At 37.4% G+C, this 27,999-nt stretch overlaps 1 protein-coding gene across 2 annotated transcripts in view; it reads right to left on the bottom strand.

Moving 5' to 3' along the window:
• chst8 (carbohydrate (N-acetylgalactosamine 4-0) sulfotransferase 8) overlaps positions 1 to 27,999 on the bottom strand; it is a 178,322-nt gene that overhangs the window by 107,242 nt on the left and 43,081 nt on the right. For both annotated transcript variants that reach the window (XM_086258575.1, XM_086258656.1), the window contains exon 2: positions 18,368 to 18,561. In XM_086258575.1, the coding sequence (XP_086114701.1) occupies positions 18,368 to 18,527 (160 nt within the window). In that variant the 5' untranslated portion in view covers positions 18,528 to 18,561. The remainder of the gene's footprint in view (positions 1 to 18,367; positions 18,562 to 27,999) is intronic.

Below are 27,999 nucleotides of genomic sequence, written 5' to 3'. Positions count from 1 at the left end.
CTATACATCATGAACATGCAACATTTTAAACAAGTTTGCTATATATATATGGACTTCTTTATTTATTTTATGTATTTAACCTAGGGTTAACCTAAGGCAGCACACAGGTGCAGTTGTTATGCTGTTGCCTCACAGCAATAAGGTTCCAGATTTGAACCATTTAGTTACCTCAACCCCTTGTATTTAAAAATATTCTGCCCATGGCTGTGTGGGTTTCCTCTGGATACGCCTTCTTTCTCCTAAAGTCATGATTGTTAGGTTAATTAATGATTTGAAAGGCTATGAGGGTATATGTGGGCATGTGTGGTTTATCTCATTGTGGGAAGCTTTTGATGGACTGGGGTCTGATAGCTGGGAAAGGCTCTAGGCCCTCCACGACCATAAGTTAGGTAAGTGATTAAGAAAATGGATGGATTAATGAAGAGACAGTTTCCATAACAGTTGCAACATGACTATTACATATCACTGAAAGTTAACTAGTATATAATGTTAACTGTCAGTTCTAGATGTCATGTCTTAGTAACTGTATCAAATTTGGCCAAAAAAAAAATTTGGCCAAAAAAGATTTTTCTCGCAGTTATTATGTTTTGGCTTTACATTGAATCAGAGGAGTCAGAATATCGAAATCTATTCTGTTGTAGTCAAGTTTGCCTCCCTGTGGACAATGATGAATAGATTGAGGTAAAGCTCAGCGAGTTGATGAAATATGTTTCACATGTTTTGCCTTCATTAATTTTGAGCTACGTTGTTAGCAACAAATTTAAAAGACTTTGGAAAAAGCAATTACTGTATATTACAAAGAGACTGTAATTTGTTTCTATTGTAATTAATGGAACCTTTTGTCATGCTTTGATGAAATAAACAGTGTAGTTTGGAACAAAAATAAATCTCTGCAATACCATTTATTCTGGCAGCTGGAAAAGTGTCAGCTGATTTACTCTGATAATAACTCTGACAAATAATTACTCAGTTTCTTCAGGCATTTCCCCCCCTAAGTACAGGACACAGAATTGAGCCTTTCCCACCCATGTATTAAAGGTAGTGTAAACCATAAAAAGTCCACCTAATCAGCTGTTCATATTTAGCCATGGTAATTATCTTTGTGATCTGTGATTGGCACAGAGTCACTTCAAATAAGGCCAGTCTGCACTGAAGACGGAACTAACTTAAATACTTTCTTTCAACATAGTGTCAATTTATTGAGGTGCAAGAAAAGTGCCTATTTTTTTTTTTTTTTTGCATTTCCTCTTCAAACCTTAGAATACAAAGTAAGGAATTTATAATCACTTATTATCCACGGCATCATTCTTCTTGAATACAGTGAGCCATGAGGATATTCACAGAAATGTGTATTTTTTGTATAGATGTTTGCATGATTAAATTTCATTCTCGGTGTAGCAGGAAGAGTGATTTAAGCCTTAGCTTAAAAGAAAAAGAAAAACAATCCATGAATAATACTAATGCTAATAATAAAATACATTAACATCTCTGGGTTGACAATGCATGGAAACATGGGACACCTTTAGTGATAACAGAACACCAAAACTGTGTTAATTAAAAAAAAAAAAAATAAGGCTGTGACAACATGACCAACAGCCAGCTGGAACTACTTATTACAAATAAACAAAAGGCAAAGGTTAAGCAACCTGGATCTTGGTTGTGTTCAGTAACTGAAATTATATTATTATGAGGATAATAATTGACTATCCTCTGGCTATCTTCCAGTATATTTAAAGGCAATCTGTGTGTAATCACTTATCTGTTGTTGATCTATCAACATTGCAACAAGTAAAAACCAATTTCAAAGTTACATTTTATAGCAAAGCTTTTGGAAAGACGGCCTAGATACAGCTTCTAGAAGCATTAAGTCAACACAACATATTTTAAAATTTTAAGTCAGGTTTTAGGCAGCATCACAGTTGAGTCTGTGCTTATTCGGGTAACAAATTATATTTTAAGAATTACAGTAGTGCAGAAAAATTTGATTTAGAAATTGCGGCACTGGGTTGGTATATCTGGAAAGACTTTGGAATGGATTATATCTTATTGAGTACAACTGAAAATTTGTACTTCTATTAGTGACCATGGCTGTCCTTACTCTGAGGAGTTCCTCACGGGTCTATACTGGGAGATTATAGAGAAATATAACATTTTTTTCCACTGCTATGCCGGTGACAAACAGCTGTATCTCTTAGTGACATCTACAGAGCCTCAAATGTTGCAGACTGTCTGATATTGATAAATGGATGTGTAAATTTATGTGTATCAAAAACATGTCCTGTGGCATTGTTCATCACTAATCATCTCACGTTACTAATGTTTTATTTCTTGGTCTTAGTGAGTCCTGAACAGATGATCGCCAGGAAATCTCAATAATACAGGTGGCAGATAAGTAAACTTACTATTTTTGGGGGAAGAGTTACAGGTGGAAAATCAGTCAAGATGTAGCCTATAAATATCTATGAAAAATGGCACTATTTTACAGCACATTAGGCTACCAACAAATACATTTAAGAGACCGAAGCAGAAAAGATAGTTGGTCATCCACTATTGTATTCCTCATGTGCTGTCTGTTCTTGTCAGCGTCACAGAAAGCTCACTATGCTCCACCTCAGGTGTAACTGTGGAAATGTTAGTGGCAGAAGCGAGGAGTCCAGATGGAGCAGCTGTTGGGGTTTTCCTGGGTCGAGTAAGATTTGATTACATAAATGAAGCTGATGATCCTTCCCAACAGCACACATTGCCTCCCTACAACCCCCCCACATGCATCCTCAGATAGACACACTGATTGCCAACATCAGAATCTGTATCTCTTCCAACCCATCTTTGTCTTTTCAAGATAAGAAGGACAGAGCTCAAACCAGGAGATGCTGCACGGCAGGTTTCTTTTCTCAAACATCCCATGCTCGTTTCCATGCAGAGATGGCCTAAAAATGACATCGACAACCGGAGCCTCATTAATCTTTATAGGAGCTCAAGTCAGAGTTTCCTGCTTCTCGTTGCCTGTCTGCTATGTGGCATATTCTCTTGAGAGCACTATTCAACATCTTGAAGGTGCAGCACGTTGTCACGGCAAAAGATTCTGCACGTGGTAAAAAGCAGATGAAAGGCAAACAGGGTGTGCATTTTAATATAACCTGTGTGAGGACATTAACAGAATTAACAGCTTAAGCAGCTCTGAAATCTCCTCTTTATATTTCCTACACCTGTGCCCATGACCCTGGAGACAGCAGTGGCGCTTAGGTTGTTAAAAGTAAGCATTTGTGTCCTCAGCCTGCTGTCAGTATAGGGACAATGTATGCATGCACCCATGAGGGTCTGTCTCATGTGAATAGATGGACTTTGAAGGAGCAACTTAAAAAAAAGGCTGTTTTTACTATCATGATCGTTTTTATTGCTGTCTTGTTCCAAAGATATTAAACACACACAAAAGGGCACTGAGAAGGTATAATCGAGGCGATGCCCCAATTCTGTCAAATTGTTGCCTCACTGAGTCCTCCCCTGCTTTTTTCTGCAGTGCTTTGTTGCCTGCAAGAATCAATCAGCCCTTTACACCTGAGTTATGATGGTTCCCACTAACATCAATGTGTTACTGTGGCACCATAAGTGAAAGACTTATTTTTTCCAAGTAGCTGACAATTTAATTGCAGTGCCTGAACAATTTCAGCAAGGAAACTATAATTAGATAGGAAACAGCTTATACACAAATTATATGTACAAAAGAAAATATTTATAATGTTGTCTAAAATTTAAAAATAAAATAGCAACTGGATAATTGTAAATCAGCTTAACAATATGTGGCTTAACAACATAAAATAAAATACATTAAACTAGCTAACTGATATCCAGTTATCCTGTCATTCCTGTTATCCAGATTTATTGAAAGCATAGTTCAGTTGTTAGTTGAGTTTAAACTTTAAGAAAAAATTTCTTTGCTATAAAACCATTTTCCAGAAAATTTGGATATTTTGAGCAATTTTAATGATTTATATTTTTTGAAGATTCACATGTGACACTTGTGAAGGGGTCTAGAGAAGTTGTGGAGAACATTTTTCTGCCTGTATCATCAGTCAGCATGGCCCATTTTGTGGTGGGCCAGTGATTTTCTGGAGACGCATATCCATCGAGAACTAACAGGCTAGGCAACAGCACCCTGACTACCATTAGATATCGGAATGAATGCCCTGGTCCAGATCTGGGAAGAGATCCCTCACAAGACCATCTGTTATCTGATTAGGAGGTTGCCCCAACATTGTCACACATGCAATTATGTGGGGGCCATACAAACTGCTGATTACCATTTTGAGTTACTGCAATGTAATTTTGGTAAAATTGACTACATGGACAAATAATTCTTTCACATTGACTTTTAGGGTGTCCTTGAATGTATCTTTCATTTCCATCATAAGATGCATAATCCTTACTACTAAAACACATTCTTGTGTTATTTTGTATTTTTTGAGCAGTATACACTTAAGCTGGTCAGTAAAACATTTACTTCTGTTACTTAAATAAAGGTTTCCATAAGTTAACATTTCATAGTTTTTTTTTATTTTTTTTTATTTTATTTAACAGCATGTTGCAAAATATACAAACTTTTCTTGACATGGTAATTGTAACTTTTCTCTTCAGTTCATGGAAACTTTTCAGGCAGAGAAGAGTTTACTGCATGAACTAAAACACCCATGAGGGGATGTGTTGGAAAAAAAAAACAGAATAGGTTTCTTCCATTAACGTGAGTAGAATTCTTATTTTTAGTTAAGGGTCATGAGCTGTGACCTGGCGCCAATCTTGGTGGCAGAACCAAATGTCTCCAGGAACAAAATGACAAAGATTAACTGTCCCCTCGAGCTTGGAGGCTCATAATTAATGCTGCCTCACTTCCCTCTGTGACTCTGCTAGGAGGAGGATTGCCACAGAGTTGATAGAGTTGCCATTTAAGGGTCAGTCATACCATTTTTGGCGAAACAGAGCCGGCAATGTCTTTGTGAGGTTTAAGCATATATTGTTTTTTATATATATATATATATATATATATATATATATACACACACACACACATATATATATTAAGAGAGAGGGAGAGAGAGCGAGTGAGAAAAGCAGAAAACCCCAGATGTGATAGATGAAACAATCCCAGCAGACTGCAACATCAGGAGCATTAGAAAACAGAAGTGCCAGAGGCTTAAGGAACAATTGGAGCAGATGTGAAAAGAAAAGTTCAAAGTGGTACCAGTGTTAATAGGAGCATCAGAAGCTGTAACCCGGAAACTAAAAGAGAGGCCCCAGCAGATTACAGGCACAAGTTCAGAGGTCGCTGTCTCTTTCTTCAGCAAGATTTTAATTCTTGACTTTTGAATCTAGAAAACAGTCATTTTGACGTTTAAACATTGCCAGTAAATAACGAAAACTTATAATAAAAGGTAAGAATGTCTTCAACAAGATTTTAATAAATAATAAACAATAAACAACACATATAAAGACACAGCTGGCTTTGACAGGTCTTTGGTGGAGCATTAAGTTTTTAAATATGGTATTGGTTCTGCTGGCAGAAAGCTGAGAGGAAACATGCTGAGTAGTGCCAGTCTCAGTGTGGAGTACACTAAACAGCCTTAGAAAAAGGGTGGCTTTGAAAGGCTCCCTCCTACCTCTGAGTGGGCTCTGCAAATCCTTCCATTGAAGTGGGCTTATTTCTTAACAGTGCTATTGCAATTTTGTATGGAACCACTGGAATCCTCTTTGCACATAAACACCCACAATGAAGTTGGCAAAAAAATGAGGAAATATTCTGTGATGAAATACAGTCTGATTCATAATCAATAGAAGTGGGTGTGGAAGGTGGGGTCCTATTTTCTGCACCAATAAGCCGAAGGACCAGTGAGGCATACAGTACAGTATAGTGGGGGTAAGTGTATCATTTCTAGTGCAGGTGGACAAACTCATCTATGATCATTGAGCAGCAATTGGAAATGAAAGGCAGTCTTACTGTATATATGGAGGTTAACTCCCTTAGCCTCTGTGTAACCTTAGTCACTTCTCATAAAACAAGCAGTGCTGTGTTTTTATGGTGCAGGAAGACAAAATACCTCAAAGACTCACAGAGATATCACGAAATAAATATAGGGGGATCTATGTCTAATTCCCTTTTGTGCCAACCTCTGAGAAAATTGGAAATGGGTAGTGAACAGCTCAATTTGTCTTCATGTAATTTAATGGCCTGCACCTGTTATGGGCTCAGTCTAATGCAGTAAAACACAATGAGCAAAAATGGTTCTGACTCAGGAAAACAGGCTGCAAACTGCCTGCCAGTCGCCTGAAAGCCTTTCAATTTTCTGTGAAGTCTGCGCTAAAAGGTCCTAGTGTAAAAGGCAGAATAAGACAAATAAAAGAAAAGGGGCAACAGAAAAAATAGAAAAATAAATAAACCCAAGGACAAAAGTTCTTAATTCCCCTTAATGTCAAAATATAATATTCTCAAATAATGGCAGTCTTAAGAAGGTTGTCATATACTCTGAAAGAAAACTATGATAGGTGCAATTTTCAGGTCATTTTTCCTTACTTGAAAACAAAATTAGGGGGTTTATTTATATGTCAAGCATGAAAACATTGAATAGCTTCTAGAATAAAGGCTGTCAATGGCATGATGGGCACTAATTTTTCATTTCACAAAACTCTCCTCATCACAGATGTGTTCATCATCTGACAGTAATAGAGTCAGAAATGAGGTTTAGATTGTTGTGATGCATCCTCAGAATTGACATTAATGGCCTCTCATTGAGTTGCTGAAGGCCATTAGCTAAAAAGGACAAAGCTTTGGAGTTGAGATAAGGTGGGAAGATGCACAGCACCATGTAATAGCTGTATTTGAAATACAGTGCCCCACTGGGTATGTTGCCTATCCAGAGGGAAATAACGCAGATAAAACATGCTGTATGTTACCTGATTGCAGAGTTGTTCCTGAATAATTTATTTTGGAGACAACACTGCCAATCTTCTTTTGCCATGACGATCAGTGGACTGAATTCAATAAACTATAAGTGGTTAGTATGTGAAATAAACACAAGGTCTTACTGCATTGTGTCACTGGCAATGCGATGTAGTCTACTCTACTGTCTGAGTACCTTTTTGAGTTTTTACATGCACAAGTTTCCAAAGGCTGGCAATTTAAATGAATGAATGAATGAATGAAAACACCTCTGCGCCTTAGAGCAAAGCCTTGTTTAAATAGAGTGTAATCTGCTAAATTGGACAAAAAAGAAAAAAAAAACAACCCATCTGTTACTTATAGTTTCCTATATGAATGCTCAACTTAGATTTAGTTGATGGATTTAGATCCATCAACTAAATCTTCAGGTTCATTCTCAAGCACTGCAACAACACCAACACATACAGAGTGACTCCAATGTATCTGAAATAGCACCAGGTCAAAGTCATTTCATTCTCATTCAGCTGTACAGAAAACAACCAAGAGGATCTATTTCTTGTCATATGACTGGTGCTCAGAGATCAATAGCCTCAAATCCACAAGAGACCCCCCACCCAGTACTGGTTTGAAATCACATTGTAAACAGCCTGAAATAGCTCCTCTGTGACTAATTCCGTCTCTCTGCCATATCTACTGAGATTGCAAGTGGCTTTTTGTATGGACCAGAAAATCAGATTCTTTACCCTATTAGAGATACAACCCCTACACAAATCTGACATAAAAAAATCTGGCTTGTCAATATTAATAGCTAATATGATCAAAGATGGCTGTGCATGTTTTATTAGCCATCTGGCAGCTCAGTTGGGTAATTTAAAAGCAATTTTGGAGTTGTAGCATTTGGGAGAAACAAACAGAGTGGGGGTGTAGGGGCATGAGGTTGATAAGAGACAGAAAGATACACTAGGTGCAGGCAATTAGCTGTATGGCAATCCCCTTGTTAAAAGTCTGGACAATGCCCAGTTTGGATTGATTCAGTGGCTTCAGTCTGGTGACAGCTCCCATATCGCAGCCTCACTGCCCACTGAAGTATGCATTAGGACTTGGCGTTGGCAGCAAGATGGCTTTTACATTTAACAATCTGTGCCCAGACTGAGTGGAAGAGCTCAAGAGACAAGTTAACAGAGGGGAGCCTCCCATCACTTGTCAGCATTGTCGGGGGCAATTCCTTATTATCCCCAGTCTATTGGCCTCTATCCATGTCATTTATCTTTCTCATCACCTTTCCTTTGTGCCCCAAATCACAAATCAAGAGGAGGTCTGGAGGGGATATATGTATATAAATATGTCGAAAATTGACTCACTATGGATTACTTTGCTCGTGCAGACCTCTTTGTTTGGAAGCAGACAGAGGTGGCTTTTATGTGTCTGCCAGCCAGGCCACAGCTCTCTCCATCAATGGCATGCCATTCAGAAGATAAGCATCAGCTGGCAGCCCACTCCACTGACACCACCACTTCCTCCCGGAGTCAGCAGATTACATTTTAGAAGTTGACAGCTTGTTATCACTTTGGATAGCAGGAGGGCTTAATCTTTTGTTCTTTTCTGGCTGGGGGAGGGCTGAGGAGTCACCAGCTCAGGCCACTGAATCCACTGACTTCCCTCCTTGTGCCCTCTGCAGTGACACACATGGTGAATAGGCCACTCTCTCCTCCAGTCTTTTCATTTTTCTCTAAGAGTGCCTGCACTTTGTAGAGGGATTACAGTGATGGAAGCCTCAGCAGTGCACAATGATATCCATTCAACATGTCTCCCTGGCTGACAGGGGATAGGTTCAAGTCTGATTTGATAATGGGTACGCTGGCTTCAGTCTGCAGGGATGGATCAGTGCTCCTCAGACAGGGCTTGTCCTCTGGGAACAATCATGTGGAATCCCTCCCAGAATAATATCCATGACTATAATGGGGGAGGAGAATGGTATGTTTCGTGTACAATAATATAGCTCATACATACTAAGTGTTGAGTGGAAGCTTTTCTTCTCTTTAATCTCTGTTTTTGGCAAAAATGTCACATTTTGCACTTATTATCATTACTATCATTATTATTATTATCATTATTACTACTACTACATCATGTTTAACCAACAAACATTACATTTTCTACTTTACCTTTTGACCTTAATTTGGTATTTCACAACAAGTATTCCCATTGAAGCCCATTCAATTCTAGATAAACCTTATTTTTGGGACTGTTTGGGAGTATTTTTGCATCAAAAATAATTAATCTGTGAAAATGGAAAAAATGTTTTGTTTTTTGGACATTGCATAGAAACAGATTATAACTTTAAATAACATATCTAATCTTTAGATGTCCTGTTGTCATGTTTAATAGAGAATCAATAACACTTACATATTATCAATTGACCTATTTAACAGAATAATAAAATATGCATATTTGCTGGGCTAACAATAATCTAATCTTTCATAATCTTCCCTTACTAAGCAAATGATAAGTTCAACAACTTTGAACATTTGAGCAGTTATTATTACTGCTTTGCTTTTCATGTAACAAAATGTCTCCTTGGTGAGAGCAGTAGTTATATAACCTCTGTCTCCCCCCACTTTATCTTTGTATGTCTCTTCCTTATGGAATATGTCTATAAAGCTCAAATTTTAAAGCATATTTTAAAGCTTTAGACATGGTTTTCTGCTTTTACAATATGTTATAGCAGTGAAGACAAGCTGAAGCTTATGCATCACACCAATGCTTACTGATGAAATGAATTCATCAGAAATATGCAACTGCCTTACTGAAAACAACCCTTTAGCGTTGAGTTGTGAAAAAGTGAGCAAAAACTACTTTGGGATAAGAAGAAAGTACGTTTTGTAAGTGACCAGGAGAAAATCACCACACTCACAGTAAAAATAGGGTACGCAACAACTTTTTTTTTCTTTTCTCAAAGTGAACAAGTGGGATTGGAGTGTAATTCTGGCTTGCAACTCCATTGTTAAAGACAAAGCGTTATCAGCCCGGTTATTATCAAAAAAAAAAAGGAGGGGTCAATTGAATCAATAAACATATTGATTCGAAGTTGGATGGAAACTCTAAGAAAGAGTTTGAATCCAACTTAATGGACCTTGCATGAGTTTCCATGCTTTGGTCTGGGAGTGCAACACTTTTATTACAACTCCCAGCTGCTTCCACCATTACAATTGCCACCCCCTAATTGCACAGTAGACTTTCCCTCTTCAGACACCTCTAGCACAGAGGTTCCTACAGGCAGTTTCCAGTCCAGTCCTTTAAAAACATATCCACACATATATATATGTGAATTTTTGATAATTAAAAATGAATCATCCTTCCAATAAAACAGATTATTAACAAAAAAGAACCAGCCAGGTAAAAAACTATTTTCTTCAAAGGTGTGCTTTTCTCAATACAACTGAGGTCTCCTATTTAAACCACCTTCACCCTGCTTCTCCTGTGCTCCACAGCCAACTTGCATCCTCCCCCCACACACAGGTTTCCAACTTTCTCTCTCCTACACAGAGAAGGGCTTCGAACACTCTAATCATCTCCTCCAAGTACTCAACTCCAAATAGCTGGCAGCTGGATTAGAGTAAATCACATCCACATAGGTGTGACCTACATCACACACATTAAAAAACAAACAAACAAACAAAACCAAAATGAACAGAAAACAATAATCCCAACCAGTGTTTGGTAGGAAATTCTCCCAATTATTCCATTATGCCACATTTTACAACACAGTCACAGAGACAGCCTCGGTTTTTGGTGTGACATAGCTTGAGGAAGACTGACAGCATCAAGAGAGAACATCTGTGATTACTGTCTTCAAAGAAATTTTCAAAAATGAGCCTCTCTGTTGGATCCACCTGGCGCTCAGCGTCATTCTGTTTTATTTCCTTTGGAGTTCATAATGTTACCCAGCGTGGTATTATGGAAAAGGGCAACCTGAAAGCCCCACCCCCAACAGCAGGATGGCCAAGCCATGCTCTTCTGCTCAGCAGGGACTCTAACCCTGTTTGCTTGTCAGTGGCTCAAAAGATGCATCCTCAACTCCGCTGAGCTGAAAGAAAGATCACAGCATATGTTTTTCTTCTTTTTTTTATTTCAATCAACATCCTCTCCCTTATTTGCTTGTTTCCGCTCTCAATTTCCTTTGGGTTTGTGTTTCATTTTTCATGGCTTTTCTGGATAGCACAGCATCAGCTGTTTTAAATTTGTTTTTGTGTTTTTTTTTTACTTTGAAGAGTGAAGAAGAGTTCAACAGAGAACTCTACAGTAATGTTTATTTATTATTTAATTTATATTTACAACTCTATTTACTAGGTTTTTGTCAGGCCGATAGCACTATCTTCATTTTGTATTTAGTTGTGACTCAAACTAAATTCCATTGTGGACAGAAATTTTGCTGACCATTAACTTATATATGGACGTCATATGTTGAATGTGACATGTTAAAAAAAAACAAAAACGCAGTGATAGTACTACCACATTTAAATATCAACAAAGAATTTGGATTTATAATAAATCTAAAAAAAAAAAAATCATAGATCTTAACAATCGCTGTATGCTTGATGTTTGTGCACAGTTTTGATGAGACTAGGCCTTCATTAAAGAGGAGATAGGGTACATAAAAACATTTATGCATACATGCGCTACAATCATTAAAGTGAGATATGATTATTTATTTAGTTATTTATTTTATACTGACCTCTGTTAGAGCAGGAATGCAAAAAATAATATCAAATCTATTTGTACAGACTGAAATAGTGAAGCCACTGGTGAGCAGGATCAGATGGCAGGGTAAACAGATTATACTGCAAGGCTCCCATGGCATAACACTGGGCATTAATGTTAATGGAAAACCACATGACCTTGCAGTTGCCTCTGAGCAGCTCCATTTCAAATCCAATAGACATGACCTAGGTCTGGAAGACGCTAGTGAAATGGTGATTCAGGCACCTGATACCCATGCTTTAAAATAGTCTCTTTTTTCCCTTTCAGGGCATCCCAAAGGTCCCCAATAAGGTTTCCTCCATTCCCTGAGGTGGACAGCAAAAGGAAGAACTGATTGCAGGAAATCAGTTGCTGAAATAGTTTCCAGGATATCCACACATGTCTAATGCCAGATGTCATGTGATCCTAGCACTAAGCAGGTTAGCACTTCTACATCATTTCAATTAAGGTGTGTTTTCATAGTTGCTCATGAGACAGAATGCACTCTGTTTTATGGGAAATTTTATACTTAAGGTTGTTCAGAAGTACTGTGATGTTGGCTTTGCCAAGTATTGCTTTCCAATGCTTTTCAATCTTCCTGCTTTGGGAGGAATGGAGGGGATTGTGCCAACACAACACAAACAGACTTATTTAAAGGAGCTTTGCACACACGCATCAAATAATGGAAAAATGGAATAATATAACAGTGCGATTTTCCATCCTGTGGTGGATTTGCTTACAAGCACAGTACAGTTCCTCTGCACCTAGGGTCATCAGCACAATTTAATTACATTAAGAGACAGCTAAATTGGACTATGCAAACAGAAAAGGCTTAGGGGATTACTGGGACTCTGACAGAGAGATCAAGTTTTTCCTTGAAGCGTGAAACAATATGCCCAGTTCCTGGCAAGGTCCATGTGGATAAACATAGAGGGATGGCCAAGGCAAATTAATTTTTTCCTTGCTTTTATTTACTGTAGAAAGTCGTAGTGTTTCAAAATACACTTTACATGATTATAAAAAACTATTCCCATCTGAAGATGTTCTCACATTTTATGTATTACCTTTCTGTTTTTTTCAAACTGCATGCATTTGTATTGTGTGCATGCTGCCTAATATTTATGACAATATTTATATGTTGTAGAAGAAACATTATCTCACCGTTTTATGAACACTGCTTCCTGTACTGCTACAACCCTAGTGTATGACATTATATATATATATATATATATATATATATATATATATATATATATATATATATATATATATATAGAGGTGTTTTTTTTAACTTCATTCATGGAAAGGCAGTTGGTAGAGACTGACATTTTCAGACCTTGGCCTTTACCAGCACCCCACTCCACCGTTACAGTAAACATCAGCCAGTCACTATGAAACAAGATCAAAGGTAGTGATGATATCTTCTCTACTAAAAGATGTTTTTAACATCCATCCAAGCCACCCAGTAAATGGTCATTACTCAGTTAAGTTCAGAAATGGACCCTTAAAATCTTCAATTTTTCCTCTCAGAAAAAGAGTCATAAAAGCAATCTTTTAGTTGCAGATTTTAAGTGTTTTAAGTTTTTTTTAAATAAAAAAACAAACAAAACATTAGCATATAGCATGTTACTATCAATTAAACTGAGATTTAGCCACTTGCTTACCAATAAATACACAAGCAACCAAGCAGCAGCTGATGCTCTACTTCTCCATCTGTGGATTGCTCTGTGTTGGGGTTCTCGAGGTGAAACATAGGGCAACCTTCCACTCCCTGAAGCAGCTGGAGTCAGACTCATTGGAAAAATGCCTAGAGGTGTAACTTTGTGCAGACAATTTATCTGAACTGCAACCTCTTCAGGTGTCTGTTCTCCCTGTAAAACTGGCTGCTGTTCCTCCAATTGTCCTTAAACAATTACTTCAAAGTGTTCAGGAGATGACTGTGGCCATTTAAAGAGCAGTTTTCTCAGCTACCATTGTGCAGGCCATCTAAACCATGGGATACAAAGCTCCTAAGTACAGTGTGAGCCAAATAAAGAGGTGGAGAAGGAGGGGGTGGCAGATAAAAGCTGACACCCAATGTATTATAACTCTGCTCTATTAGATATGAGCTTCTGCTCGGTTGAAGCACCATAGCTTAAGGCAAAGATACTGCTTGCTTATTGTGCTTTAGCGAGGGGGCTGGGAACACTGTGTAGCCACTGTGTTCTGTATACAGCACACAGTCTCTCATGCATGATTTAGTAAAGTGAAATTCTTACTTCAATTCCAAGTAGTGATACAGTAGAAGAGATAAAAGGATGTGCTTAGGCTGCAAAACGAATCATAAGACATACACTACTGGTTTGAAAAGATGGCTACTAATCAAAAGAGAGAACTCATTAAGGACATGCTGCTGCCACCTATTAGCTTTGACTCACTTGAGGAAGCTCGTAGCCTCCACCTTCTTTAATTGTTCATGTTGGGAGCCTTTTACTTCATTTGTAGTAATGTCATAGTACTGTGTGCGGATGTGGAGCTCAGCCTTGTTTGTGTCTTCTAACTTTAGAGTACCTCATCTTTACTATATTCCATTTTACATATAGAGCAACCCAGTATCATGGCAGAGCATGTAATAGAAACGCCACTCCACCATGCCTACTTCTAGCTTTGCCTCTCCGAAGTTTGAAATGGTTATGCAGGCAGAAGTTGCAGTAAGCTGCAGTACCAGCAGAGGGAGATATTTTATTTCAAGCCAACATGAAAATAATCACGGGAAAGCATTTAAACAGACATTACAACACATTTACACGTACATACATATTAGCCATTATGTATTTAATCATTCTGGCATAGAAGGACGCTGGAATATACTTCATACCTTCCTTGGTTATTAGTGACTTCTTAGCTTTAATATGTTACCCCCACCCACCTGTACTGCACCACACCAGTACTTCACCTCTTTATTTAATCATAGCTCCCAAAACGACACTTTTGTTCTCCAGTACATAATCATCAGTTTAAAAACATATGTACTGACATTTGATAGGTGTAACTGTGAAGTTGCAACCTTTTTCCTTAGCCTAGTTTGAATTAGTTGCTGCCCAACTACGTCAGACTGAGGAAATTGTTTTTGCTGTGTGACCTCCAAATTCATAAGGCAATGGCAAAATTGCTGCATATCTAAATTTCTAAAGTCAGTACTTAGTATTGCTTAGATGTTCTATTTCTTAAGAATAATTTTTTTATTCTACCGTATAGCTATCTAGAATTGCCTTTTTCCGTTTTGGTGTATTCTACATGTCATTCCATTTCTTTATGTCGTTATACTAAATCTATGAATAATTAGTTTCAAAATTCTTCTAAAATTTCAAATGAATAGTTATTTTACTCAAGTTTATCAAAATTAACAGTAACTCTAAATATCTACAATTTAAAACATTTAAACTTTGGAGCAGTGTGACAAAGTGGCTAGGACTGAATTCATTTGTCACTTGCATATATTGTTATTTTGTGTTCTGTTATCGTATAGTCTATCACAATGCTTTAATGTAAACACAGCATATGTAACCTTGGCGCTACACACTATCCCGGGTCTGTTTGTGGTAGCATTGGGTATATTCATTTCATCTGTGCAAATGTTCTTAAAGCTAAATGTCACTTCATCATTAATTGATTTGAATCTTTCATTTGTTTATGTAGTTTGGTTATACTTACCAATGTGTGTTCCTTTGAGCAGGTCCTATGTGTAAAACAGGTATATGGGAAGGGCCGCCCCAGTACTTCCTGGTTTTTTTGGATATGATGTCATTGATCATGTCAATTGGGTGTAACCAAATGAAGGTGTCTCTTTTGTGTAAAATTGTTTATTTAATTTAAAATAACCTCATGAGTCAGATTAAGTGAAGAGATTGACTTTTCAAACCGTTTAGCTGGGTGAATGAGTTTTATTAAGTGGCAAAATTATTTTATTCTGGTTTCTTTGTCTAGACTGTGTTATTTAGTCTACCCTGTTTTCCCAATGGTAGAGGTTAATGAGGTCAAGGTGTGAGTGGAATTCTATATAAAGCAGGTGAGATTTTGACTACCAGGTTCTTATGTTTTATGAAACAGTTGTTGAAAGGCCATGCCAGAAACTAAAGAACACTTAAAAGAAACCTGAACAGTCTGCAGATGCTGTCTTCCTATCACTTTCCATGCTGCTTATGTTATGCTACCTCACAAGCAGTTAGCAGCTTTGTCTCACAGCAAAAGGTCCTGGTTTCAAATTACATGTTTCATGGTATCCACGTGGAATCACTTTGATTACTCTAACTTTCTTCCACAGTCCAGAGACATGCAAGTGTTAGGTAAACTGGCAATTCTAAATCGGCCATAGGTGTGAACGTGAGTCTAAATGGTGATCCGTCTGCCTGTGTTAGCCCTGCAATAGAGTGATAACCTGTCCAGGGTACTAATTTAAAGGAAAGAATGAAATCATGTCTCAGATTGGCAACATGGCTAAAATAAAATGACACATTAGAAATAATAATATAATATAATAATATTACTAAAATTCATATATAGTTTTATATAAAGAGTATACATTGCATAGTATGGACGTTTTTGTTTTTTTGTTAGTTTAGAAAAAAAAATCCTCCTCAAACTGTGTTGTGCTTTTGTTGAAAAATATTGTTCCTTTAAAGTAATGGTCCACCTCCAACACAGTTTCATACCAGATTTCACAAAGCATCTGGTTCTTGTAATCATTACAAGCTCTTATGGGTCTTGGTTAGATATTTCTCATGAATGTTGAATACTGGCTGTCATAGTTTTTGTGTTTCTACATAATGTGAATGTTTGTCTTGCATGTGTGCTTCCGTGTGTGTCCTGCTTGTCATTGCAAATGCCTGTTTTTTCCACCTGACACCGTGCCTGAAAGCATCTGACAATCAGGGGAATATTAGAGGGTTGGAGAGATTCCACTCTGGCTAAGTGGCTCTTATTGCTGTGGAGTGTGACACCACTCATATTCATAATGATTCACAGTGCTGTTGACACATGATAGTGCAGATAGCCTACTTAGTGGATTACAGTTTCTCTGACTCTGACGCTCTCTGATGGTGATGTTGATTGTATCTCCAAAAAGCTCCCTTGACTGGTTCATCATTTTCTTCGATCAAAAATCTGTGAACATGTCACAAATGACTTTGGTAATTAAAAAAAAAAGATGTCTTTTGATTTCAACTGGAACATGGTTCTTAAAGTAGTGATTTTGTGAAATCAAAATAAGGTGAAACATCACCCTTTAGTCTCTGAATAAAAATACCAAAGTTAAAATGAAATTCATAGATTTTTCCAACAGCAGTAGAAAAATGTGACTGACACTCTCATTTGGTTGAAACTGTAGCATAAGCCATAGCTGTGCATATGTATGCAGCTGATCTCTTGTTTCTGAAACATGAAGCAGCTTGGTTGTACACGATTAGGACACTCTTCCATCATGGCTGCTTATACCCCAATCTTCTTAACGCTGAGTGCCAAGCACAATGGCACTGGGTCACTTTGCAAGGATAAAGGTTTAACTCATTTAGAAATTGAATATAGAGCCTTGTTCTTGAGGAGGATTGAAAACTGACCATTTGTTCTATGAGATGGAATGAAAAAGGTATTATTTGGGGAACAAATGTTTTTTCTGCTTCTCTCTCCATCTTTTTTTTCCTGCTCCTTAGTGAAACCAAAGCAAATAATATAACAGCTCATACATGCAATCTACTTTCTGATTTGGAATGTGCCTCTGTCTCCCAGTTTGATTGCATGGTGTGTATATCTGCATTATTGTGAGTTCTCCCAGCTTAATCCAGAAGTCAATTCTGCTTATCTGGATGGAGTATTTTCAGTCACTTTGGCAAGGACTGCCTAAAGCTGGCTTCAGTTTCTGAAGCTGAAAAGCAGCCTCACATCATCACACTACTACAACCATGTTTGAGTTGATATCATATTCTTTGTATGAAATATTGTGTTACTTTTATGCCCGATGTAAGGGGATTCAAACTAACCAAAAATTAAGTGTTTTTCTTGACAGTCCATAGACTATTTCCCTAAAGTCTTGAGGATCATCAAGATGGGTTTTTTTGGCAAATGTGAGATGAGCCTTTGTTTTCTTTTAGCAGCGCAGTGGGATTTGCCTTGGAACTTTCTCATGGATGCCATTTCCCCCCTTATCTCTTTCTTATCAATGAATCATAAACACTCACTAAAGTCAAGTGAGGGCCTCAGTTATTTAGATTTTAAATGAAATGTTATGCTTTTATTGCTTATTCCTATTGCCTAAAGTATTTTAATTTGATTAAATCAATAACTTTGATTTTGACACTACACACCTACTGGTTATCCATTTTTGGATGTGATAATCAAATTCATGACTGTGGATTTGTGACTGGAGCATTTGTCATTACTTTTATTCTGTACTTTAAACAGTTTTTGTCTGTGAAAAAAAAACACCTAAAAGGTTTCTGAGAGCTTTTCAAGCCTATTGAGAAAATACAGTGGAACACACACACACACACACACACACACACACACACACACACACACACACACACACACACACACACACACACAAATCCTAAGAGTAAAGAAGGTTAATATAAAAAATAGCTAATCAGAATATCTAAAAATGGGAAAATATCAGTAAACGTAAAAGCCATACTGGTTAAATCTGTTTTAGGGAAACTACAGACTAACCTGGGCCTTGTTGCTGGACCATCTCTGACAGAGCCTGCTGGTGGATGAAGAGAACCAGACCTCCAGCAGCGAACAGCAGGACAAACCAGAGGGAACAGGGCAGTCTCCTTCTCCGTCCACGCAGGGAGTCCACCACCATCTTCCACTTCATCCACAGCATGATGTAGCACAGTCAGATGCTAATGTAATAAGTTCTGAGGAAAATTAAAGAAAGTGTGAGTATTTTCATTTCTTTGCATCAGTATTGCAGTTAAATCAGTAAATAACACTGATGGAAAATAACATATATTCTCTTAGTTACCATATTTCTGTATATTTAAAATGTGCTCATCCCTTACTAAACCAAAAAATGCAATCAAGTTATTCGTTTTATCAGTGTTAACTAATTAATAGTGTCCATATTATGCAATGTACAGGTTAATAATGTATTGTCAGAGTCGAAAAAATCTGAAACATTTAATCCTTAAAAACCAAAATATTTATCATATATGTTCCAGTGCAACTATACCCACAGTAGCCTCTGTCTCTTTAAACTCCCAGTTCCACCCCCCCCCCCCCCCCCCCCCCCCCACAATGCTGGTCTTGTTCAAGTACATCAATAAAGAAATAATAATCATGAAAATACACCAAAGGAAGGGATTAACAAAAAAAAGCAATAATACAGGTTCTTTAAAGTTTGCATTTTTTCTGCATTTTTGCTTCCCACAAGTGCATTTTGCAGGATGCTTCCTTGTGTTGGAGTACTTTTATATGGTGCATTTTAGCCTGGAACCAAACAAATCTGAACACTCATGTTTAATTTGTTCTGGCAGAATACATCTGGCCCCCTCCCGTTCACACAGATTTGCACTAGGCCTTCACCATGCTGGGCCAATCAAAACCATTTATCTAATGTGTGTTGGGCTTGATACAATTACATCCCTGCATGCTATAGTCCATTTACATTTTCATTTTATTTATTTATTTATTCTTATTTTACGCGTTTCATTGCTCTAATTGGTTACAGGTTTATTCAGAAATATCCAAATATCCAGAGGAATTTTGGAATTAGTGTAAGAGCACACCTTGAAAACTAAAACTGACAAGTTCCACAGTAATTCATATTTGGCCTATTTGACAGCTTTTTCTTTTTACTAAAGTAAATTATCTACTTCTTCCTCCATTGGTAAATATCCTTGAACCTTTTTTTAATGAATGCAGCAACAGTCCACATAGACTTTTGTGTCTAATCAGAGTGATGTTTTCCACTATGCAGCCTGAAAATGAAGGTTAATATTGCATTTAAATGAACACAAGATAGAGTCCTATAATTTTAAACCTGATTATAGCACTTATATCAGAATTGTTTGGTGTCTGTGTGCACATCTACAGCATAAGAAGTTCCGCTAGATTACAGACTCACAAAGGCAAAATAAGCCAGGGTATTTATCCACACCCCAAACCCCAGCCTATTCATGTATTTAAGTTAAAAAAAAAAAGTTAATTGAGTCAGACAAATTAATGGTGTTTAGAAATTCAACATGGAGAACACCTAATTCTTCCAAATAAAGAAATCGGTGTTTTGTTTGTAAGGATAGAGTCAAGTAAACACAATTCCAGTTGGACTGGCATGGGCGCAGACCTGTTCTAAGGTCTGTTCACACAGCAGAAAGACCGCGTAGCATCTGTCTTCAAATTAATATGCAAATGAGCTGTGGTACTACTCGAGCATGTGTTGCCATTGCAGAGAACAAAATTGGCTCTATTTGAGGGATGTCAAAAACTTGACTTTCACATTGCACCATGTGCTGATACCAGAACTGAAAACCATAAATGAGTGTCAAAAACCAGTTGTGACACGTGTTTGCTGCAATTCTTTAATATACAAAGATTTCTGTCAAGATTTACCTTTTGTTGATACAGATGATAAAACACATAAATAAAAGAATGCAGCACAAACACGCAAAAGAAACAGAAATCCAGAGGGACTTATAACAATATCTCACTACATAATCAAGGTAACAAACAGTGACAAAGAAGACATCAAAACATCAACTTGGAATGAAAAATGATCAAATATGCAAATAAGAGAAAATACACAGAATGTAGATAGATGCATTTGTGTTTCAAGGGATGGGAAATGTTTTTTGTGTCACAAAAATCTTTAAAAAAAAAAAAATTGGTCAGGTGAAGTAAGCCTTTACTGAAATGGGCCTTGGCATTTCATCATCAGTGCAGATGCAGCCAGTGATCCATTACTGTTACAACAGTGTTCCACCTAGAGTAGGAGTACTGAACTAATTCAGATGGTGTCCACAAGGGATATTAGGTTTTTCACACACCGGATTTTGGTGCTTCAACACTGATACTGAAACTCTCAAAGGATTCGTCAGCTGTTGGCAAAAGAAAAAAATGATTGTTTTATATCTTTTTTTTGCATCTGTTTCATGGATTCCAGCTAGGTTTAGCTATGACTTAGGAAAGAGATCTGAATAATAGAAACAAGGAGCCATGTAAGCAAGACATTCAAATATAATATGCAAGCAAATAATCAAATGTGAGTCAATGCTACAGTAATTCAACAGCCAGTAAGATGTCACCATGTTTGCGTGCAAACACACATCTGTAGCGTGAAGTATATGGGTTTGTTTTGTATTGTATACACTATCAGTCAAAAGTTTGTTTTTTCTTTATTTTCATGACTATTTACATTGTAGATTCTCACTAAATGCATCAAAATTACAAATGAAAACATAGGGAATTATGTAGTAAATAAAAAAAGAGTGAAATAACTTTTATAACGTTTTATATTTTAGATTCTTTAGAATAGTCACCCTGATTACTGCTTTGCACACTCTTGGCATTCTCTCTCATTGAGCTTCAAGTGAGTAGTCGCCTGAAATGGTTTTCCAACAGTTTTGAAGGAGTTCCCAGAGATGCTGAGCACTTGTTGGCCCCTTTGGCCCTCACTCTTCGGTCCATCTCATCCCAAACCATCTCAATTTGGTTTAGGTTAGGTGACTGTGGACGCCAGGCCATCTGGTGCAGCACTTCATTCATTGTGTTTCTTGGCCCAAACAAATTTCTTCTGCTTGTTCCTTTTCCTTAGTGGTTTCTTAGCAGCTATTTGACCATAAAGGCCTGATTCACACAGTCTCCTCTGAACAGTCGATGTAGAGATGTATCTGCTACTGGAAGTCTGTGTGGCATTTATCTGGGCTCTAATCTGAGGTGTTGTTAACTTGGAATTTCTGAGGTTGGTGACCCTAGCTCTTCCTTTCTCGGGGCGGTCCTCAAATGAGACAAAATATGAAACATATTTAGAGTTATTTATCATTTTTTTCTTTGCCACATAATTCCATATATCTTGCTTCATATATTTAATGCATTCAGTATGTATCTACAATGTGGAAAGTAGTAAAAATAAAGAAACACCATTAAATGAAAAGGTGTGTCCAAACTTTTGACTGGTAATGTATCCATCAGGAAGTGCACACAGCATATAAATCAATCAGTCAGTAAGTCACCACAGGTACTGCTTTAAACAATCAGAACTTTATCTCATTTGTAGTACTATTGCAAATCAGAGTACAGGGTGGGCCATTTATATGGATACACTGTAATAAAATGGGAATGGTTGGTGATATTAAAGTCCTGTTTGTGGCACATTAGTATATGTGAGGGGGCAAACTCCTCAAGATCGGTGGTGACCATAGTGGCCATTTAGAAGTCAGCCATCTTGGATACAACTTTTGTTTTTTCAATAGGAAGAGGGCCATGTGACACATCAAACTTATTGGTAATGTCACAAGAAAAACAATGGTGTGCTTCGTTTCATATAAATGGCCCACCCTGTACTTGTATTGTGGTCAGCAGTGTCATTTTTACCATTTAGGGAACAGAAGGAAACAGAATTATCTTTTAAAAGAGATGTCATAGGAGGCAATACCAGTCTAAGGATGGTATGTATCAAACATGTAACACGACCAGTAGCAAATATTCTTCCAAAGCCCTTAACTTATAGAAAGGTCACTATAGATGACCAGAAAAATTCTAAGCTACATTAAAAATAAAAATTATTGACATGCTGTCAACAACTGCCACTGTAGAGTAAGATAAAAATGATAGGGATACTTTACTTGGACAGATAGCAGCTGAACTGATACTGTTAGGATGCCTGGGTCGTCGACCCAGGGTTTTTGAGTTTATGATATTATTTATACTGTCTAGTTTTTGGTTTCTTTGAGTTCTGTCTTATGGCTTATGTCTCTGTCTTCTTTAGTTGCTCTGTCTTCTACGGTGGCTGGGAAGTGCAAAGCGCAACAAATTAAAAAACGGCAACAAATTAAAAATCCGCAACAAATTAAAAAACGGCAACAAATTAAAAATCCACAACAAATTAAAAAACGGCAACAAATTAAAAATCCACAACAAATTAAAAATCCACAACAAATTAAAAAACGCAACAAATTAAAAATCCACAACAAATTAAAAAACCACAACAAATTAAAAATCCACAACAAATTAAAAATCTACAACAAATTAAAAATCCACAACAAATTAAAAAACCACAACAAATTAAAAATCCACAACAAATTAAAAAACCGCAACAAATTAAAAATCCACAACAAATTAAAAATCCACAACAAATTAAAAAAACGCAACAAATTAAAAATCTACAACAAATTAAAAATCCACAACAAATTAAAAATCCACAACAAATTAAAAAACGCAACAAATTAAAAATCCACAACAAATTAAAAAACCACAACAAATTAAAAATCCACAACAAATTAAAAATCTACAACAAATTAAAAATCCACAACAAATTAAAAAACCACAACAAATTAAAAATCCACAACAAATTAAAAAACCGCAACAAATTAAAAATCCACAACAAATTAAAAAACCGCAACAAATTAAAAATCCTTGACGGAAAGGGATTGTCTGAAATACCGGAAGTCGAGAGTGATGTCACGAGAGGGGGCGTGGCCAGGATTTTTGGTTGAGGCGCCATGTTTCTGGGCCGAACAAAGCGCTAGCGAAAGTACACGGATAACACCAGCTATGGTTCGTACTTGCTGTGCGGTCGGTTGTAAAGTTAGATCGCACGACCGGCAAGGGAATAAGGTTGAAAATGGTTTATCTTTTCATTCTTTCCCCACCTGGAAGCAACATGAGGCAGCTCATGTATCGGATGTTACCAAAAGAAGGCGTCTAGTCTGGATAGCAGCTGTGAGACCAGCTGATATCCAGTTCTCTTCCATCTCCAAATATCTGTTGGTGTGCTCCAGACATTTTCATTCCGGTAAGTTATAGATATGTTCATATCACTCTTTATCGGTCTTTTAAGTCTGACATCACTAGCCGTGTCTTGGCTCAAACTCCCAAGAGCACCTGCAGGTCCATAAATCACACGATCACTGTGGCATCACTGAGTGTTGAAAAACTATCTAAAGTCTTTCATCTGTAATAAAATGATCAGCGTTCTGCTCTACCATGTGTAACAATTGAGTTTATCATCCAGGCATCCATGAAAACGAAATTAGCAGGAAGTTAGCTCGCTAGATTCCATCTAAATACAATATAGCATGTCCTAACTGAGGGATTTTGGAAACAAAGTCAAACGTACAGCTCTGCTATCACTTCCAACATAAATGAAGACAGAAAACTAAACAGCAGTGACGTTTGTAGGGTACTGAAGTTTGGCTAGCTGGTGTAAAACGATGTGCTACGTGACCGTTAGCGACACAGCTATGTTAGCATAATATAAACACTAACTTTTTCCACTTGATAAAAGTTATCGTGAGGATTCTCGGTGGTCAGGAACAACGGCGCTTCGTGTCCATCCCGTGTAGATGTTAGTGAAACTGTTGGGAAGACAACATGAACATTTTATTTATACTGTATAATCTGCAGATTCTGACAGAAATCTGCATATCCTTTGAAGCACCGCTCCTCTCTAAAATGGCAATAAGGATAATTATTAGGCCATATGTAAATAACAAAATAACTTAAAGCAAAGTCTGAAACAAGTCTTTATATTTAAGGGCCATCAGTCAAACAATACTGTTTGGTCTGGGTCTAAACAGAGCGTGTTGTGTGTGACATCTGCTTTTGCATATGTGGGCCACTTTGAGGGTTCACAAAGGAGCGCGTTTGCTGTCACATTTTATTTGTAGTGTGAACAAGCAGACAAAAAAATCGGAATTGAGCATTAAGATTTGCAGTGTGAACGTAGCCATAGTGAGTTCAGTGCATTGATGTGACATTGTCCTGAAGGATTTAGTTATTCTCAGTGGTTAAAGAAATTGCAATTATTTATTCATATTTATTAGAAATAATCCTAATTACATATCTTGCTTCCGTGTTTGTGTCCTTTGTCACAAAAATACATTTTTTACTATAATACATTGATTAATGACCTGCAGAATCTCCTTATCATATTACGTGTCCATAATTGTCACCTAAAGTCAAACTTTATGCTTTCTCCATAAAGTGATTACATACTTTAGTTTCATTTTCTGAAGTCAGGTTTCTGAAAGAGAACAGGCAGATTTGGAATATAACATGCAGCGTTCTATAGATGGATACATAAAAAAATGGAAAATTACATGTATGTGCTAACTTTCTAAACACTTTGTTACATTTATGATAAATGGATTTGAAAGTAGATAAAACACATTTATGTTGGCCTTAGCTCATTAGAGTCTTTGTCTTTAAATTAACTAGTAACTTGTATGTTTCAGGTACTGCACTCTCAAAGACTGAATGAACCAGCATTGCAGCCATGGGTCATTGTGAGCATCACAGGGAAGGTTGAAGCCGCCCACTGCACCTGTATGGCCGGAGTCGTGGAGACCTGCAGCCATGTCGCTGTTCTTCTTTTTAAAGTAGAAGCAACAATGCGGATCTGTGGCACAAGGGCTGTTACAGATGAACCTGCATACTGGGTTTTGCTGGGTAATATGACCAAGATACAGCCAGAGGTTGGCCATAAGATAGACTTCTCCTCTTCAGCTGCCCAAAAACGGCTCTGGATCAAAACATAAACAGACCATCCGTATTGACAGGTAAAAGGAGTCGTCCTCAAAAAAGAAAAATCCCACCTGCTACTGTGGAGGAGTTGTCACTGCTATTGGATACTTTGCTGGAGCACAGTAAAGCTGTGGGTTGTGGGAATGACCCATAATGTTTTATATAAGGGTCTAGATTTATGCCTGAAGTGCACTGCCATGTAAATAATTTGCATTTACTGAATATGTACTGACTGAGTACCACTGTTCAAAAGTTCAATAAAGAAACAAACTAATTTTTGCCTCTTTTTTATTATAGAACATCACATCAGTTACAATGTAGAATCCATGTCATTTATAGTTTATAAAAGACAAAATGTTTACACAAAATCATGACAGCATTTACACGATATCACCCACTACTAACACTACTTAATTTACTATCAATTACTTCAATTTATCTTCTGAAAAATTACCGCTATTTATACAGCACAAGACTTAAGAATATTTAACAGGAGCAAGTTTCATTTTCCCCTGGTTTTACTACCACACTGTTCATCAAAACGGCAGCAAACCTTCACCATCTTATCCAGAAGGGTCACCTCTTCACCCTCACATGGAAGAAGTAATCTGATTGGCATGGTGGTATGTTTGAAGCAGGTCCCTTGTGTAGCGCTGGAACCCAGTCACGATGTTTCATCCATTTCATTGGCTGGTCTGCTGCAATAATGCCAAATAATTAGCAAGTCTATAAATAGCACGTAGTTCTGCAAAATCACTCATTAGGATGTTTTTTTTTTTTTCTAATTTGCTATGACCTCAGAGTGCATTGAAAAGAAAACTAATAGGCTATCTGGTCTTTAAGTGATGGCGTGACAAATCCTGCTTCCAGGCCTGAAGTAGTCTGCGTTTAATATGGGTTTTGTGTTGTTAACATGTTTAATGTTTTGTATTGTCTTCTATTTAATCTCAAAAAACTCCTAAAAACAGTAAGTGACCACTGTTGGCCTCCCACTGCTTCTATCACCACTAATCATTTGAAAGCTCAGTTTTTAAAACCTTACGATGTAGCTACAGCCCAGCCCATGCAGCAGTATATGAATGACTAATCCTATTCATCCTTGTGGATGGATTATCTCAGTTGTTCTCCTGGCTGAAGTTTGGTCCGTTTACAGCATCCTGCCATGCGATTACATTTGTTCCTGACCACCGAGAATCCTCACGATAACTTTTATCAAGTGGAAAAAGTTAGTGTTTATATTATGCTAACATAGCTGTGTCGCTAACGGTCACGTAGCACATCGTTTTACACCAGCTAGCCAAACTTCAGTACCCTACAAACGTCACTGCTGTTTAGTTTTCTGTCTTCATTTATGTTGGAAGTGATAGCAGAGCTGTACGTTTGACTTTGTTTCCAAAATCCCTCAGTTAGGACATGCTATATTGTATTTAGATGGAATCTAGCGAGCTAACTTCCTGCTAATTTCGTTTTCATGGATGCCTGGATGATAAACTCAATTGTTACACATGGTAGAGCAGAACGCTGATCATTTTATTACAGATGAAAGACTTTAGATAGTTTTTCAACACTCAGTGATGCCACAGTGATCGTGTGATTTATGGACCTGCAGGTGCTCTTGGGAGTTTGAGCCAAGACACGGCTAGTGATGTCAGACTTAAAAGACCGATAAAGAGTGATATGAACATATCTATAACTTACCGGAATGAAAATGTCTGGAGCACACCAACAGATATTTGGAGATGGAAGAGAACTGGATATCAGCTGGTCTCACAGCTGCTATCCAGACTAGACGCCTTCTTTTGGTAACATCCGATACATGAGCTGCCTCATGTTGCTTCCAGGTGGGGAAAGAATGAAAAGATAAACCATTTTCAACCTTATTCCCTTGCCGGTCGTGCGATCTAACTTTACAACCGACCGCACAGCAAGTACGAACCATAGCTGGTGTTATCCGTGTACTTTCGCTAGCGCTTTGTTCGGCCCAGAAACATGGCGCCTCAACCAAAAATCCTGGCCACGCCCCCTCTCGTGACATCACTCTCGACTTCCGGTATTTCAGACAATCCCTTTCCGTCGAGGATTTTTAATTTGTTGCGGTTTTTTAATTTGTTGCGGTTTTTTAATTTGTTGCGGTTTTTTAATTTGTTGTGGTTTTTCAATTTGTTGCGGATTTTTAATTTGTTGTGGTTTTTTAATTTGTTGTGGATTTTTAATTTGTTGTGGATTTTTAATTTGTTGCGGTTTTTTAATTTGTTGCGGTTTTTTAATTTGTTGTGGATTTTTAATTTGTTGCGTTTTTTTAATTTGTTGTGGATTTTTAATTTGTTGCGGTTTTTTAATTTGTTGCGGTTTTTTAATTTGTTGTGGATTTTTAATTTGTTGCGGTTTTTTAATTTGTTGTAGATTTTTAATTTGTTGCGTTTTTTTAATTTGTTGCGGTTTTTAAATTTGTTGCGGATTTTTAATTTGTTGCGCTTTGCACTTCCCAGCCACCGTAGTCTCCCCTATCACCTGCATCCCCTTGTCTAGTTCGCGTCTATGTGTATCTTAAGTTCCTATATCCCCTTGTTCAGTCAGTGTTTGTGTCTGCCCTGTTCCCACGTCTCTGTTCCCTT

Source organism: Aulonocara sp. 'chitande type north' Nkhata Bay, linkage group LG1 (genome assembly GCF_057382095.1).
Source record: "Aulonocara sp. 'chitande type north' Nkhata Bay isolate Kocher_YH1m ecotype deep benthic linkage group LG1, A_spYH_male_GT1.1, whole genome shotgun sequence".
Taxonomy (NCBI): domain Eukaryota; kingdom Metazoa; phylum Chordata; class Actinopteri; order Cichliformes; family Cichlidae; genus Aulonocara; species Aulonocara sp. 'chitande type north' Nkhata Bay.
This window is presented reverse-complemented; position numbering and strand designations above follow the sequence as displayed.